Consider the following 12,882-nt stretch of genomic DNA (forward strand, 5'->3'; position numbering starts at 1 on the left):
CCGATGCTCCGAGAACAGAAATTTATGTGCACATTTTGCTACCGAAATGAATGTGTTTCCATCACTACTAAACTGCACTTTTTCTCTTTCTCTATCTCGTCCCTCCCCCTCCCCCTCATTTTGCGCTTTGTCCCTTTTCTTCCAGACAGTATATCAATGGTTAAGCAGAGGAACATCCATATTTTACTGCAGCATAGGTCATTTGTTATGTTACTCGTTTTGGTTATCTACGCTCAGCTAAGCTGTCGCATGTACTAGTTAAGAGAATTTATCTAAGTTAATAAATTTGAAAATCATATACAACATACCAGCAGCAAAAGAGTCGCAGACACAAAACGAGAAGAACGCGTTCAACCCGGACCGAAGTTGTATAATAGGTGAGATTCGGTACGATCCTGGACAATTGCTCACAACGTACATCGACTGAGATATTTCAAACTACTGTAGAAAAAAAGAAGAGAAGCGAAACGAAACGAAGAAAAAAAGTTTGTTCCCTTCACATCGTTATCACCATCGATCATCCATCGCCGTTTTTTGGCAGTAATAAAAAAAAAAGAGAAACACAATTGAATAAGAAACATGCAGAAAAAAAACACCTAGAGTTAGAGATGCATTACAAAATTCTAGAAAGAAGTAAAACAAAACAAAAATACGAAACCAAAACGACACAAACCAGCTGGGCATCTCTTGTGTGGGTTGGTGTAATCATGAGTGCTGAATCAAAGTAGGCCGGTCGGATGTGGCACACCCGTAGCAACGCTTCCAGCTGCAACGTTTGACTGCTTTGATTTTCTCGACACAGCGGGCACAATGGGTGGAAATGGTCAAAATGTTCACTGGCCATTGCTTCATTGGTCTTGATATTTGTTTTACAATGTTAAAATCTCTGGAATGCTCTGCTCATAGTACAGGATTCTTACTGACTGTAAAACTTCTGAGAAATCGTTATTTCATATAGAAAGTGTGGGCCATTTCTAGGACAGTCAGCTTCTTCCATCACTGATTGAAAAACTTTGTTCAAACTAATTAAACCCCACTAACTTGTGCGCTTATGAGTGCCGAATTTAGCTTTTTGCTACTGCTTGACTGAACTTCTTGATTTTCTGCCTATAACAGTCACGATCTTGAAACAACTTTTGAGCTCGGGACTCGACCGCGCCGGCCCATAGACGAACGTGCCAAAACGTCAAGCTGCCAACAATGGCGGCCTTCGAGGTAGGCAAGATTTTTTTGGCTAACGAATTCAAGGGCGTTTTTCGGATGAGGAGGCTCTCGGATGTGGAAAGCCCACTGATATGGAAAACAAATCTTACTCAGATGCATTCATGCGTTTTTTGTTGGTGTACAGCATTTGCTGGTGGCGTTTTGCCAAACGTTCTTGAACTCCAGGTGGTGGAAGTGCACAACAATGATAATAGACCGATCGCTCGATCGGAAAATGTAGGGGTTAGTTTATAGCTACACCTGTAGGTCTTTTCTCAGAGATCATTTGGTCTAGCAGTGACTGAACGGATATGTAGGAGGGTGTCTTAAGCCGCGAATCACCGACGGCGGCCGAAAAGTTGTGTGACTCTATACACGCAGTAGACATCGGTACAACCTTAATATCAGGTATCAGGTATCAATAGGTCGGCTCCAGAGGCACGTTCTCCTCCTTCTGAGAAAATTTGTGCCATAGCCATGAATACGAGCCTTTTCATCATTTGCCTGAGGGAGAAGGGATGAAAAAAAGGATTGGCCAGAGAAAAGGGATGGGTAAGGGAATAGTATCGTCATACACGCATAAGCGTACCACAATGGGTTCACGCAGCGCCCTGAAAAGGGCTTTGTACTAGCGCGTAAAGCGTAAAGAGAGCCTATAGTTTTTAACCACATCGAGTCAAGAACAGAAGAATATCCTGAAGATTCAGGTTTATGAAGTAAGTTTCACTTAATAAAGAGTTTACCGACTACTCAGAAATCAGCTTGTACAAATGAATCAGCTTGCTGAATATTCGCCATATGATAGCTAAGTCGGCAGTGATTAATCAATGCTTTGACCAGCATGTTGCAATTCTGCTTAGACAAATTAGTTACATACTTCGCCACTGTTGGAAATGGCTCAGTACAATACAATTTGGTTTTACGGCATGACTTCAAGCTATTAAAATATTGTTTATGCTAATGGCAGTCCATGTGCCAATCTGAACCTTAACCCAACACATCGATATCGGAAAAGCTGGCTCAGAAACAATGAAGTCTGTGATGTTCCAGTGCGAGCTAACTCCTGATGGCTGATGAGCAATTCATTTCCAGCGATGGAAGAATGGTCGGGTACCCATACAAGGTGAACAGCATTAGCTGAATTCAGCTCCTCAATTTGAGTTCGACAAGCGTTGACTAACTTTGACCTGAAATTGGTCGAATCAAGTACTTTAATATCTGAACAGAAGTATATGACGTTACCCATTACGTGCTGCTGAAATACTGATTGCACTCCAATCAGCAAAGATTTCAGCCTGAAAAACAGTGTGTCTACCAACTGAGTAAGACTAATAATGTAGCCTTAGCTCACGAGAGTGGACATCAGCACCTGCTCGACCTTAGAGAATAGAGCCATTAGTGAAACATACGATGCCATCTAAAATACTTCTCTCCAGATAACCAGATGTCCACTCTTCCGGGGAAGGAAATTTCGAGGAAAATGTCCAATATGGAAAATTACAAGCAATTGTAAGATCACTTGAAGCAAGGACAACTTTGTCCCAATCCACCAAAAGTGGAAACAACGAGGTGTGCGTTGATCTGCGGTTCACAGGAGTTTCCTCTAGTAAACTGTGTACCGGCGGTAAGAACAAGATAGTGCTTCTTATTTAAGATGAATGTGTAGTGGGGTAACGTCAAAGAGAACTTTGAGCGCTGCCGTGGGAGTTGAAGAGAACGCTCCAGACATCGCCATTAAGCACATCCTTTGGAGATGGCCTATTTTTGATTGGACCGTTCTCACTTCGCCCTTTTGCCACCACACAAGACATCCATAAGCCAATATTGGCCGAACCACAGTTGTGTAAATCCATTTGATATACTTGGGTTTTACACCCCAAGTTGTACCAAGAGTACGCCGGCATTGCCCGAAGGCTATACAAACTTTCTTGATTCTGAACTCAATGTGAGGTGTCCAGGAAAGCTTGGAATCAAGAATGACTCCAACGTACTTTACCTGTTCAGTCACATCGATTTCAGAATCAAAGAGACGCAAAGGTCGAACGCCATTACGGTTGCGCCTTTCCGTGAAAAGAACAATAGATGTTTTACTCGGATTAACAGAAAAGTCATATTGGCGACACCAACCCACAACTATCTGAAGGGCGCTTTGCATCAGGTCGAAAAGGGTGCTGATGCACATACCGACTAACAATGTTAGGTAGTCGTCGGCAAAACCATAAGGAAACCCGCTATTATTTAGTTGCCTCAATAGCGTATCTGCTACAAGATTCCACAAAAGCGGTGATAAGACTCCCCCTTGGGGGCATCCACAAACACTCAATTTCCTAATCGCCGCTTGACGCAATGTCGAGAAGAGATATCGGTTTTGAGCATTTGGTGAATCCAATTGGAAATCATTGGAGATATACCATGACCCCGTGCGGCTTCCAATATGGCATCGAAAAGCACGTTGTCAAAGGCACCCTCGATATCTAAGAAAACACCCAGACAAGACTGCGTTTGAGCGAATGCTTTCTCGATATCGTAAACAACCTTGTGTAAAAGAGTCACAGTGGACTTACCAGATTGGTAGGCATGTTGGTTCACATGAAGAGGCACGTTCGGAATAAACTTTACAGTAATATCCCGCCAGGATTTGGAAATATACCCTGTAGCAAAACTGCAAACAAGTAGTTTTTTTCAAAACATGTTGGAAATGATCAAATCCCTTCTGAAGCAAAGTAGGATAAATTCCATCTTCTCCAGGAGATTTGAAAGGAGCAAAGCTATTAAGTGCCCACTCAATCGATTCTATGGTTACAATACTCCGAGCCAAAGCTTAAGAATCATAACTACAAGAAAAGACATCAGGTTCATCCGAAGATGTAATATCCACAGTATTCCACACATCCAGGGAAGTGTGTGCTGAATAAGCATTCCAGAACTTCCTCATCAGAGGGAGTCAGATCACCATTCAGCAAACAAAGTTCGTTCACCCGGAAATCCTTAGATTTCGCAAGGATTTTGTTTAACCGACTGACTTAACTCAAGCTGGAAACATTTGTACAAAGGTTTTTCCAGCCGGATCGTTCAGCAGACCGGAAAGCTTTCCTGTAGGCCTTGCGAGCCGACCTTAAAGCCTCCGAACCAGCCGAATGTCGTCTGTTCCAACTCTTTCATTGTTTCCTGAGCTTCGCCAGAACAGAGTTCCACCAAGGGGTTCCTCTTGTGATCTTCACAAATCGTAGAGGGCATGCTTCTTCAAAAGTTTCCATGATGAAGGCCGTTGTAGTATCAACGGCATCATTTAAATCACTTGGAGTGTCAATAGATGGCGAGTATCCATGAAATTTGGCCGCAACCAAATCAGTAAAAAGATCCCAGTTTGTAGACCGAGGATTCCTGAAACGCAATGTTTGCGAAGTAACATTTAAATGTTCAAAAAATATATAGCGATGCTCAGATAAAGATTCTTCATCTGGCATGCCAATTGGTCAGCTCGTGACTAATTCTGTTAGAACAAATCGTCATGGCTAACACTTCCTCTCTAGAAGATACCATGAAGGTTGGGCGGTTGCCTATATGTTAAGTAATCCAAGATCTGTACTACTTAAGTACTCCATCGAACTGAAGCCTCTCAAGTTAATGTCTGAGCTACCCCAGATGATATGGTGAGCATTAGCATCACTGCCAACAGTTAGCGAAAGACATTTTGAAGTGCAATATACGATGACTTGTTTGAAAGCATCCGTATGGGACGGTTCATCATGTGGTAGATAAACCGAACAATAGACGTATTTCCTGTTGAGATACGAGTAGCAACGATTCACTGTTTGTTTTCCGGGTGAATTCCACACTTCTGAGCAACCAACATAATTTCCCTGTCCAGACCGTCGCACTTGTCGCTTGAACACTCGGAGTGTTTGCAATTACTCTTCGAGCATGGTCCAAGTCTCACATCCTTTTGAACGCATTTTCTTCTGGAGCCCATATTAGGAATGACTTCCACTAGAATCACTTCTTCCTAGAAGACGTCCTAGAATGAACTAAAATGCCAAAAACAGTTTTACACACCATCCATTGCAATAGATTGTGGAAGTTCCTTTTGCCAAAGTCAACAAATCAAGATTCAATTTCATCAGACAGTAACAAACTATGACCATTTCAATGAAAATTTTCTCCCCCTGTGCCATGATCCAACGAGTTGCAGTTCAAACAAAAAAAAGAATGCATGTATACTGGCATATTTATCGATTATTACCGACACTGAATTTCACGTCGTGGACAATAAATTGTAAGTCTTGCTTTTACGGTTTTCGATAGAGAGTCTATCTCTATCTGTTTTCCCTCGCCCGACCTCATCTAGCCCCCGGCAGCCAGCGGCCTACATGCTCTCGAGAGCTAGCTATGATGATGATGATGGTTATTCTGTTTCACATTCCTGCTAGTTCCGAAAACTCAAACATCATCCCCGGAGGACCAGGCTCACATGGAACGCGCAGTTCTCGCTACCTCGCTATAACTGAGATAGCCCAGCGACAGTCGAATGGCAGAAAAAAATGTGATCGTCGTACCTACTGGCCAAGCGTGGAAAATGTTGGCCATCAATTGAATACATCGTTTAGTTCGGCACAATGGGCGATATGGTGCGATACTCGCTCTCTCTTGTATCGATATTGGTGGTGAGTGTGGCATGAACGCGAGCGGAAACATATCAACCCAAGTGAGTTGGAGTTGGTTGAAGGGCGCTACAGAACAGAAAAAAAATCAAAGGTTTGAGTTATGAACGATTTCACGGGTGGGCGAAACCGAGATGTGTGTTGCCTAATGGTGCTGTGCAAGAAGAGCTTAGCGGATGTATTCTGTGGATGCTTCGTGGAAAGCTCAATGATCTGGTGCAGAATTTTATGACCACGATTGTGGGTTCTGCTCTGCTGAGTTTTTTTTTTGAGCAATGCGAGTATATTTATAATATTGAGATTTGTTTTTTTTTACGTGAAGCAAATCTACAGTTGGAATGAAACTTTTTTCGCTAGGATACCGCCGAAAATAACGCTAAGATTCCATAGGGAATTACTCTAGAATTCCACATAGAACCCCATTAGGATTTCATGGAGAAGCTCGAGTCCCGCTGGTTTTCAATTAAGGTTTACGCTGGACTTCCCAGTGGAGATTTCTCAGGTATATTACTCGGTTTCCGTCTAAAACTCGCTCTTCCATATTACAGAAATTGGCACAATTCCACAGCGAACTCTGCTAGGATTCCACAGTTAATCCCCCAAGGAAATGCACAAGTAATCCTACCAACATACGAAATCCTTTTATCATTCCACAGAGAAATCTGCATCCCATAAGGAATCTTTCTGAAATTGCACAGATAATTCTGCTACAATTCCACGGGGAACCCTGCAAGGACTTTCCAAGAAATCCTACGTGGATTACATTGATTCCATAGGAATTTTGTGGATTCCACAGGAATTGCATAGCGATTTCAACTAGAATTCAACAGAGAATCCTACTATCATTAATGGTCTTACTGAGATAACACAGGGAATTCCGCTAAGACTTGACAGGAAATCCTGCGTTATTTGCACAAAACAAATCCTGCTGAGATTCCACTGGGAATACTGATGTTGAACCCTGAGCTTCTTCGAATACCTCAAGCAATCTTCTGGTGCAACACAGCTGTCAGACTTCAGCAAAAGCCACAAAATCCGCTTCGGTGGAAGTTTTTGCTGCACTAGTCTGCTTCTCTGGGTCAAGATCGGTCTTCGATTGCTTCACATTCCACATGTCCACAATGTTCGGAATGTACGCCGTTTGGATCAGCTTGTAACCGGTTTTGCTTGTATGCACTTCGATTCCCAGGAAGTGACAATTGATCAATCTCCGAGGTTTGACACTGTGAAATTTTATTGTAGACTGTTTGTCTGCAGTCTGTGTATTGATCAGCACATCGGCAATAGGTATGAGGATGCTTCTTGTCGTCTTGTCGTTCCTCTTGCGAATACACAGGCACAGATCCAACTTGGACTGATGGAAACCCATGGCCTTGTAAGCGAAATCCATCTTCCAGTGAAGCAGGCCTCACCTCGTAATGGCAAATAACACACGGTACGGTTGTCGCTTTTAATGTACCTCTCCGTACAGCTGCCGCATGTGGATTTTTTCCGATTAGATACGCCGTGTTGACATCCATGCCCGTCAGCAAAGTCCGGAATGTCATCCCCTTTGCCACTGGAGTAAAGACTTTCTTCGTAGTCGGAACCATCTTTCTGCGTAAAGGCCTGAGCTGTGATTCACGCACGACTGCGCCTTTCTCGTCAACCCTAGTCTTGAACAGCCATTTGCATCCAAAGCTTCTTTTGTGTGGGGGGAGTTTGACCAACTCCTGCGTTTCGTTGTCCATTATCGCGCAAGATTTATTATTTCTCGAACAGTCCTGTATTCGACCATTCTCAGCGACACCACGTTGACTCTGTGTACCACATGTTTGTTTTTTTTTCATGGTGCGTGTATCCTGGATTATGGCAGTATACCATCGTTTTGAGTGTGGTCCACACATCGCTTCCGCTGGTGTTCGAGCATCGCCGAATCGTTTGGACGTTCACCTGCTCGTTTTCAGGTCTTGCCGCGTGCCACTGAGACTTGGCCCACTGGAATGGTACGGCTGCTTGCCTACAACAGCGACCTCCAGATCGTCCTCGAGCTTCCTAAAGGTCTTCACTCGTTGTGGCATGTGGCTGATCGGTTTCCACTAATTCTCGATTAGCTTCTTCACGGAGTCGTGCAATCGGTATGCTTTCGCCTTTTCTCCGAAATCGGCCAGATTTTCTTCCTTTGACTTGGCCTTCTTCCGAAATGGCATATGTACCATTGCTTTCACCACGAAGACTCTACGTGTGAAAAAGTAGGCTTGCGGCCGCTTTATGATTCTTCCGACGTCAAATTGTATCCCTTGGTGGGGTAATGGTGAACCAGCTGGTAGATCGCAACTGTTACTGTCTCCGCTCATCCTGGACAGATTCACTTCGTACAGCATACGCAGCACTTGTGGTACACAGCGTAAGCGTGGTGTTGCTGAAGGTGGCCGAAGGCGCGACTGCTCGAGGGTTAACGAATTCCATTCCGTTGTAACTTGGAATGGTTGTAATTTGCGTCCCGTCTGCGAATTGATGGGATTGTGCGTTCCACTAGTCCATGTGGACTAGTTGCAAGACTTCTTTTGCTGGTCGACTTACTTGGGAAATGGTAGACTAAACTGCTTTTTTTTTACATGAACGTCAAAATGCTTCATTCCGGATTCCTTGAATTGCACTCCTGAAAGCTGATCATTTTTCAACTTGTGCACGTTGGAGCGGCCCATTCGTCCATGTCAAATATCCTGGTTTTGAGGTACGGAATTCCACAGAGAACGCCGCTAACATTCCGCAGGCTCGTTAGTATTTCGCTAGGATCCCAACGGGAATCTGCGGGGAATCTCGCTAAGATTTTGCAGAGAATCCCGCCAGGATTCCACAGGGAATCAGGCTAGGATTCCGCAGGGAAACTCGCTTGGAGTCTGTTGGTTATCCCGCTGGTATCCCGCTATGATTTCACAGGGCACCCCGCCATGATTGTGCAGTGAATCCTGCTAGGATTTTGCAAGGATTCTGTCTAGGATTTCACTGCGAATCCCGATAAGATACCGCAGACGAATTCTGCAGGCGAACCCCGCTAGGATTCCACAGGTGAATCTCGCTAGGATTGCTCAGGTGAATCCCCACTAGGATTCTCCATGCGAATCCCACTAATATTCTTCAGGGAATCCCGCTTGAATTCCGCAGGGAATCCCGCCAGGATTGCGCAGGCAAATCCCACCAGGATTGCGCAGCGAATTCCGCCAGCATAATTGCGCAGCGATTAGGATTCCGCCACAAATCCCGCTAGGATTCCATAGGTGAATCCCGCTAGGATTCCGCAGACGAACCTGCTATGGCTGGGATTCCGCAGCTGAATCCCACTACGATTCCGCATGGGATTCCCCGCTAGGATGTCACAGCAAATCTCTTTAGAATTCCGCTATTATTCCGCAGGGCATCACGCTCGAATTCCGCAAGGAATCCAGTAAAGCTTCGCGCAGGGAATCCCGCCAGGATGGCGCAGGCAAATCCCGCTAGGATTCCGCAGGTGAATCCGGCAAGGATTCCGCAGGCGAATCCCGCTGGGATTCCACAGGCGTATCCCGTTAGGATTCCGCAGGCGAATCCCGCTAGGATTCCGCAGGAGAATCTTGTTGCGATTCCGCAGGTGAATCCCGCTAGGATTCCGCAGGCGTATCCCGTTAGGATTCCGCAGGCGAATCCCGCTAGGATTCCGCAGGAGAATCTTGTCGCAATTCCGCAGGTGAATCCCGCTAGGATTCCGCAGGCGTATCCCGTTAGGATTCCGCAGGCGAATCCCGCTAGGATTCCGCAAGAGAATCTTATCGCGATTCCGCAGGTGAATCCCGCTAGGATTCCGCAGGCGTATCCCGCTGGAATTCCACAGGCGTATCCCGTTAGGATTCCGCAGGCGAATCCCGCTAGGATTCCGCAGGAGAATCTTGTCGCGATTCCGCAGGCGAATCCCGCTAGGATTCCACAGGCAAATCCCGCTAGGACTCCGCATGCAAATCCCACTAGGATTCCACAGGTGAATCCAGCTAGGATGCCGCAGACGAATCCCGCTAGGATTGCACATGCGAATCCCGCTAGGGTTCCACTGGCGAATCCCGCTAGGATTCCACAGGCGAATCACGCTAGGATTCCACAGGCGAATTCTGCTAGGGTACCGTAGGTGAATCTCGCTAGGATTTCACAGCGAATCTTGTTTGGATTCCACTGGCGAATCCCGTAAGGATTCCACAGGGTATCCCGTAAGGATTTTGCAGGGAATCCCGTAAGAATTTCACCGAAAATCCCGTTAGGATTCCATAGAGAATCCCACTGGATTTCACAGTGAATCCTGCTGGGATTCCGCAGCGAATTTTGCTAGGATTATGCAAGGATTCCGGCTAGGATTTCGTAGCGAATACCGCTTAGATTCCGCAGTGAATTCCGCTAGGATTCTGCAGGCAAACCCTGCTAGGACCCCACAGGCGAATCCCGCTTGTATTCCGAAGGGGAATCTCGCTAGGATTCCACAGAGAATCTCGCTAGGGGTTCACAAGGGAATCTCACTAAGACTCCGTAGGTAATTCCGCTAGAATTTCGCAGGTAGTCCTAATATAACTCCACAGGGAATCCCGCTTATATTCCACAGGTGAACTCTAATATGATTCCGCAGACGAATACCGCTAGGATTTTAAGGCAAATCCCGCTAGGGTTTTTTTTTTTAACCCGTTAAGGTTGTTAATGACATTCCGCTAGCATTCCACAGGGCACACCGATAGGATTGCACATCCTGGAATCCACTAGGATTCCGCAGGGAGTTCTGCTAGGGTCCCACAAATAATTCAGCTAAGATTTCAAGGAGACTTTCGCTAAGATTTAACGTGAATCCCAGGACATTCCGCTGGTGTTTATCGTAGTATCTAGATGCTGTTCTCCCTTATGTGGACTCCCTCTAGTTGTAAGTAAACTGAGCTGAAAAATTATAGATTGAGATTGGATATTATAATCCAGTTGGATGTTATAATGCAATTGGATTTATTATAATCCAATAATTAGTTCTCATTCCCATATTACAATTCAACTCTTGTGATGTGAATTTTCATATATAGAATTCAATTGGAAACCCGGCAATTACAAGCACAGGTTGAACTGCTCACATTACACCACATCCATTGAATGGTTGAAAAGTTTTCGTTAGCAAACCCTAATCTGACCTTTTTGTTCCGTTGTTCATAATTGTCCCCACGAATTGCTCGATTTCTACTAAGTACCATTGAAATCGACATACCAAAGAGTAAACCCACTCAATGACAAAACATACAAGGCTTAGAATGCCACAATGGAGCATACATTTCCTACAGGATATTGCATTGTTTGTCCACCATTCCGAAAAATATAAGCCCAAACAAAGCGATGCATCATCACCGACACACTCCGGAAAGTGAGAGCCAGCAATGTCGCCCATGCCAAGCCTCGGTCCTCTGGAGCTTCCAATCGAAAACGCCAAAATCCCCACGAGAAAAAAAAGAGCCCATTGAAAAGTTATTCACCGATTTGCATTCTGTTTGCGTTCCCTCAAAACTGTGCGGAACCAGCCGCTCAACGCGTTCGAAATTTATCGAACAGTAGTGAAAGTACTTGTCCGTAATTATTTGACTAACAGAATAAAAAACGAAAAGGCAAGAGAAAAAAAACACAACACAAGCAATGTCAAACAAAGTACCGCGACACAAAAATACAAAACCAATGCAGAGCAAAGTGTACGTCCACTTCAGTTTTAAACAAAAATGAGAACTTGAGAAGCGCATGAAAAACACAACAACAAAAAATCAGCAGTTCCAGTGCATGTACAGGCGCAACAGTACGAATGATACAATGAAAAAACGATTTCCATACGCAACAACAATACAGAGCAGAGCTGGAAAGTGAAACAAATAGCGCAAGTAATAAATTGGAGGATTAAGTACTGAAAACAAAAAAAAAGCAGAACTCATTCTCTAGTGGAAGAGGGGATGCCCGTATGTCCGTGAATAATGCCAGAGTGCACCAGAGCCAGTTGATGTGAGTGAGTGAGTGCGAGAGAGAGAAAAAAGGAACACAGATCAGAGAAGAGCACTTGACGATTGAAACTGATGCACACCGAAATTAAGCCGTGTGTGATTGAGGTAGGTGAATGAGTGCGCGAAATATCGATGAATACTGTTATACAATTCAAACACTACATAAACGAAAAAAAAACATGAACAGAAAAAAACAAGCAAATTCAATTTTAATGATACCATAAAAAGGAAGTTATAAAACTGGTCGTGAATCAAACTCGTACACGGAGACAAAAAAATAAGTATAAATTGGTAAATGAAAAGATAAGAAAAAATGACTAGTGTAGTTATATATTAGTTAGGTAATTCATGAAAATTATATTGTACATATTTTTATATTTTAAATTTCAGTTGAATAAAACAAAAATATTTTTTTTAATAAAAAGTTATACCGTCGTGCGGGGCTACTTTTGAAATGCGGGGCTACTTTGGACACTTTTGAATATGGATTTTTTGAATTCAAAATATGGTTCAAATCTGTTTGATGTCTTTGGGACTATTGTGAAGCAATAGTTTTCGCTTCATTTGGTTGAAATTATTGTTCAAACAGACCGTTTATTGCTTGTCAGGACGCGAAAAAACATCGAATAAACCAATAAAATATACATAACGTATCAGAACATTTGGTCTGTAAGCATTGTTTCTACAGTTCATAAATTTCAAAGGGTTGATCAATTCATTCAAATTGTATCCACGTAGCATATACAATCGAATATTTGTATCGTTATACATTGTAAATGACCGTTTCACCTAAATAAAGGATTGATGGTCCCTTTTTCAGGCTATCTATATAGCAATATCACGCTACTCATAATACCAAAGGTAGCACAGAACATTCTTAATACGCATATTTTTATTGAAATTATGTATGATACAGTATACTACAGTATTGGTACAAAGTAGTTTTCTAAATAACCCTGGAATTTGAAATGCAGTATTGTTATAGATAACAATGTCCAAAGTAG

General features: G+C 43.7%; 2 protein-coding genes across 4 annotated transcripts in view; both read left to right on the plus strand.

Moving 5' to 3' along the window:
* LOC115267533 (zwei Ig domain protein zig-8-like) overlaps positions 1–12,306 on the plus strand; it is a 663,084-nt gene extending 650,778 nt beyond the window's left edge. For 2 of the 3 annotated variants that reach the window (XM_062859127.1, XM_062859125.1), the window contains one exon: positions 146–12,306. In XM_062859127.1, the coding sequence (XP_062715111.1) occupies positions 146–258 (113 nt within the window). In that variant the 3' untranslated portion in view covers positions 259–12,306. The remainder of the gene's footprint in view (positions 1–145) is intronic. The other variant, XM_062859128.1, reaches the window with a different exon arrangement.
* Positions 9,322–10,002, plus strand: LOC115269385 (circumsporozoite protein-like). The gene has a single exon (XM_029878060.1). It carries the CDS (start codon positions 9,322–9,324, stop codon positions 10,000–10,002), a length of 681 nt encoding a protein of 226 aa, XP_029733920.1.
* Positions 12,307–12,882: the final 576 nt, after the last annotated feature.

The sequence above is a fragment of the Aedes albopictus genome, chromosome 3 (genome assembly GCF_035046485.1).
Source record: "Aedes albopictus strain Foshan chromosome 3, AalbF5, whole genome shotgun sequence".
Classification (NCBI taxonomy): domain Eukaryota; kingdom Metazoa; phylum Arthropoda; class Insecta; order Diptera; family Culicidae; genus Aedes; species Aedes albopictus.

Excerpts from the sequence above, each read along its gene's own strand:
- LOC115269385 (XM_029878060.1), top strand. The coding sequence starts at position 9,322 with ATGGCGCAGGCAAATCCCGCTAGGATTCCGCAGGTGAATCCGGCAAGG.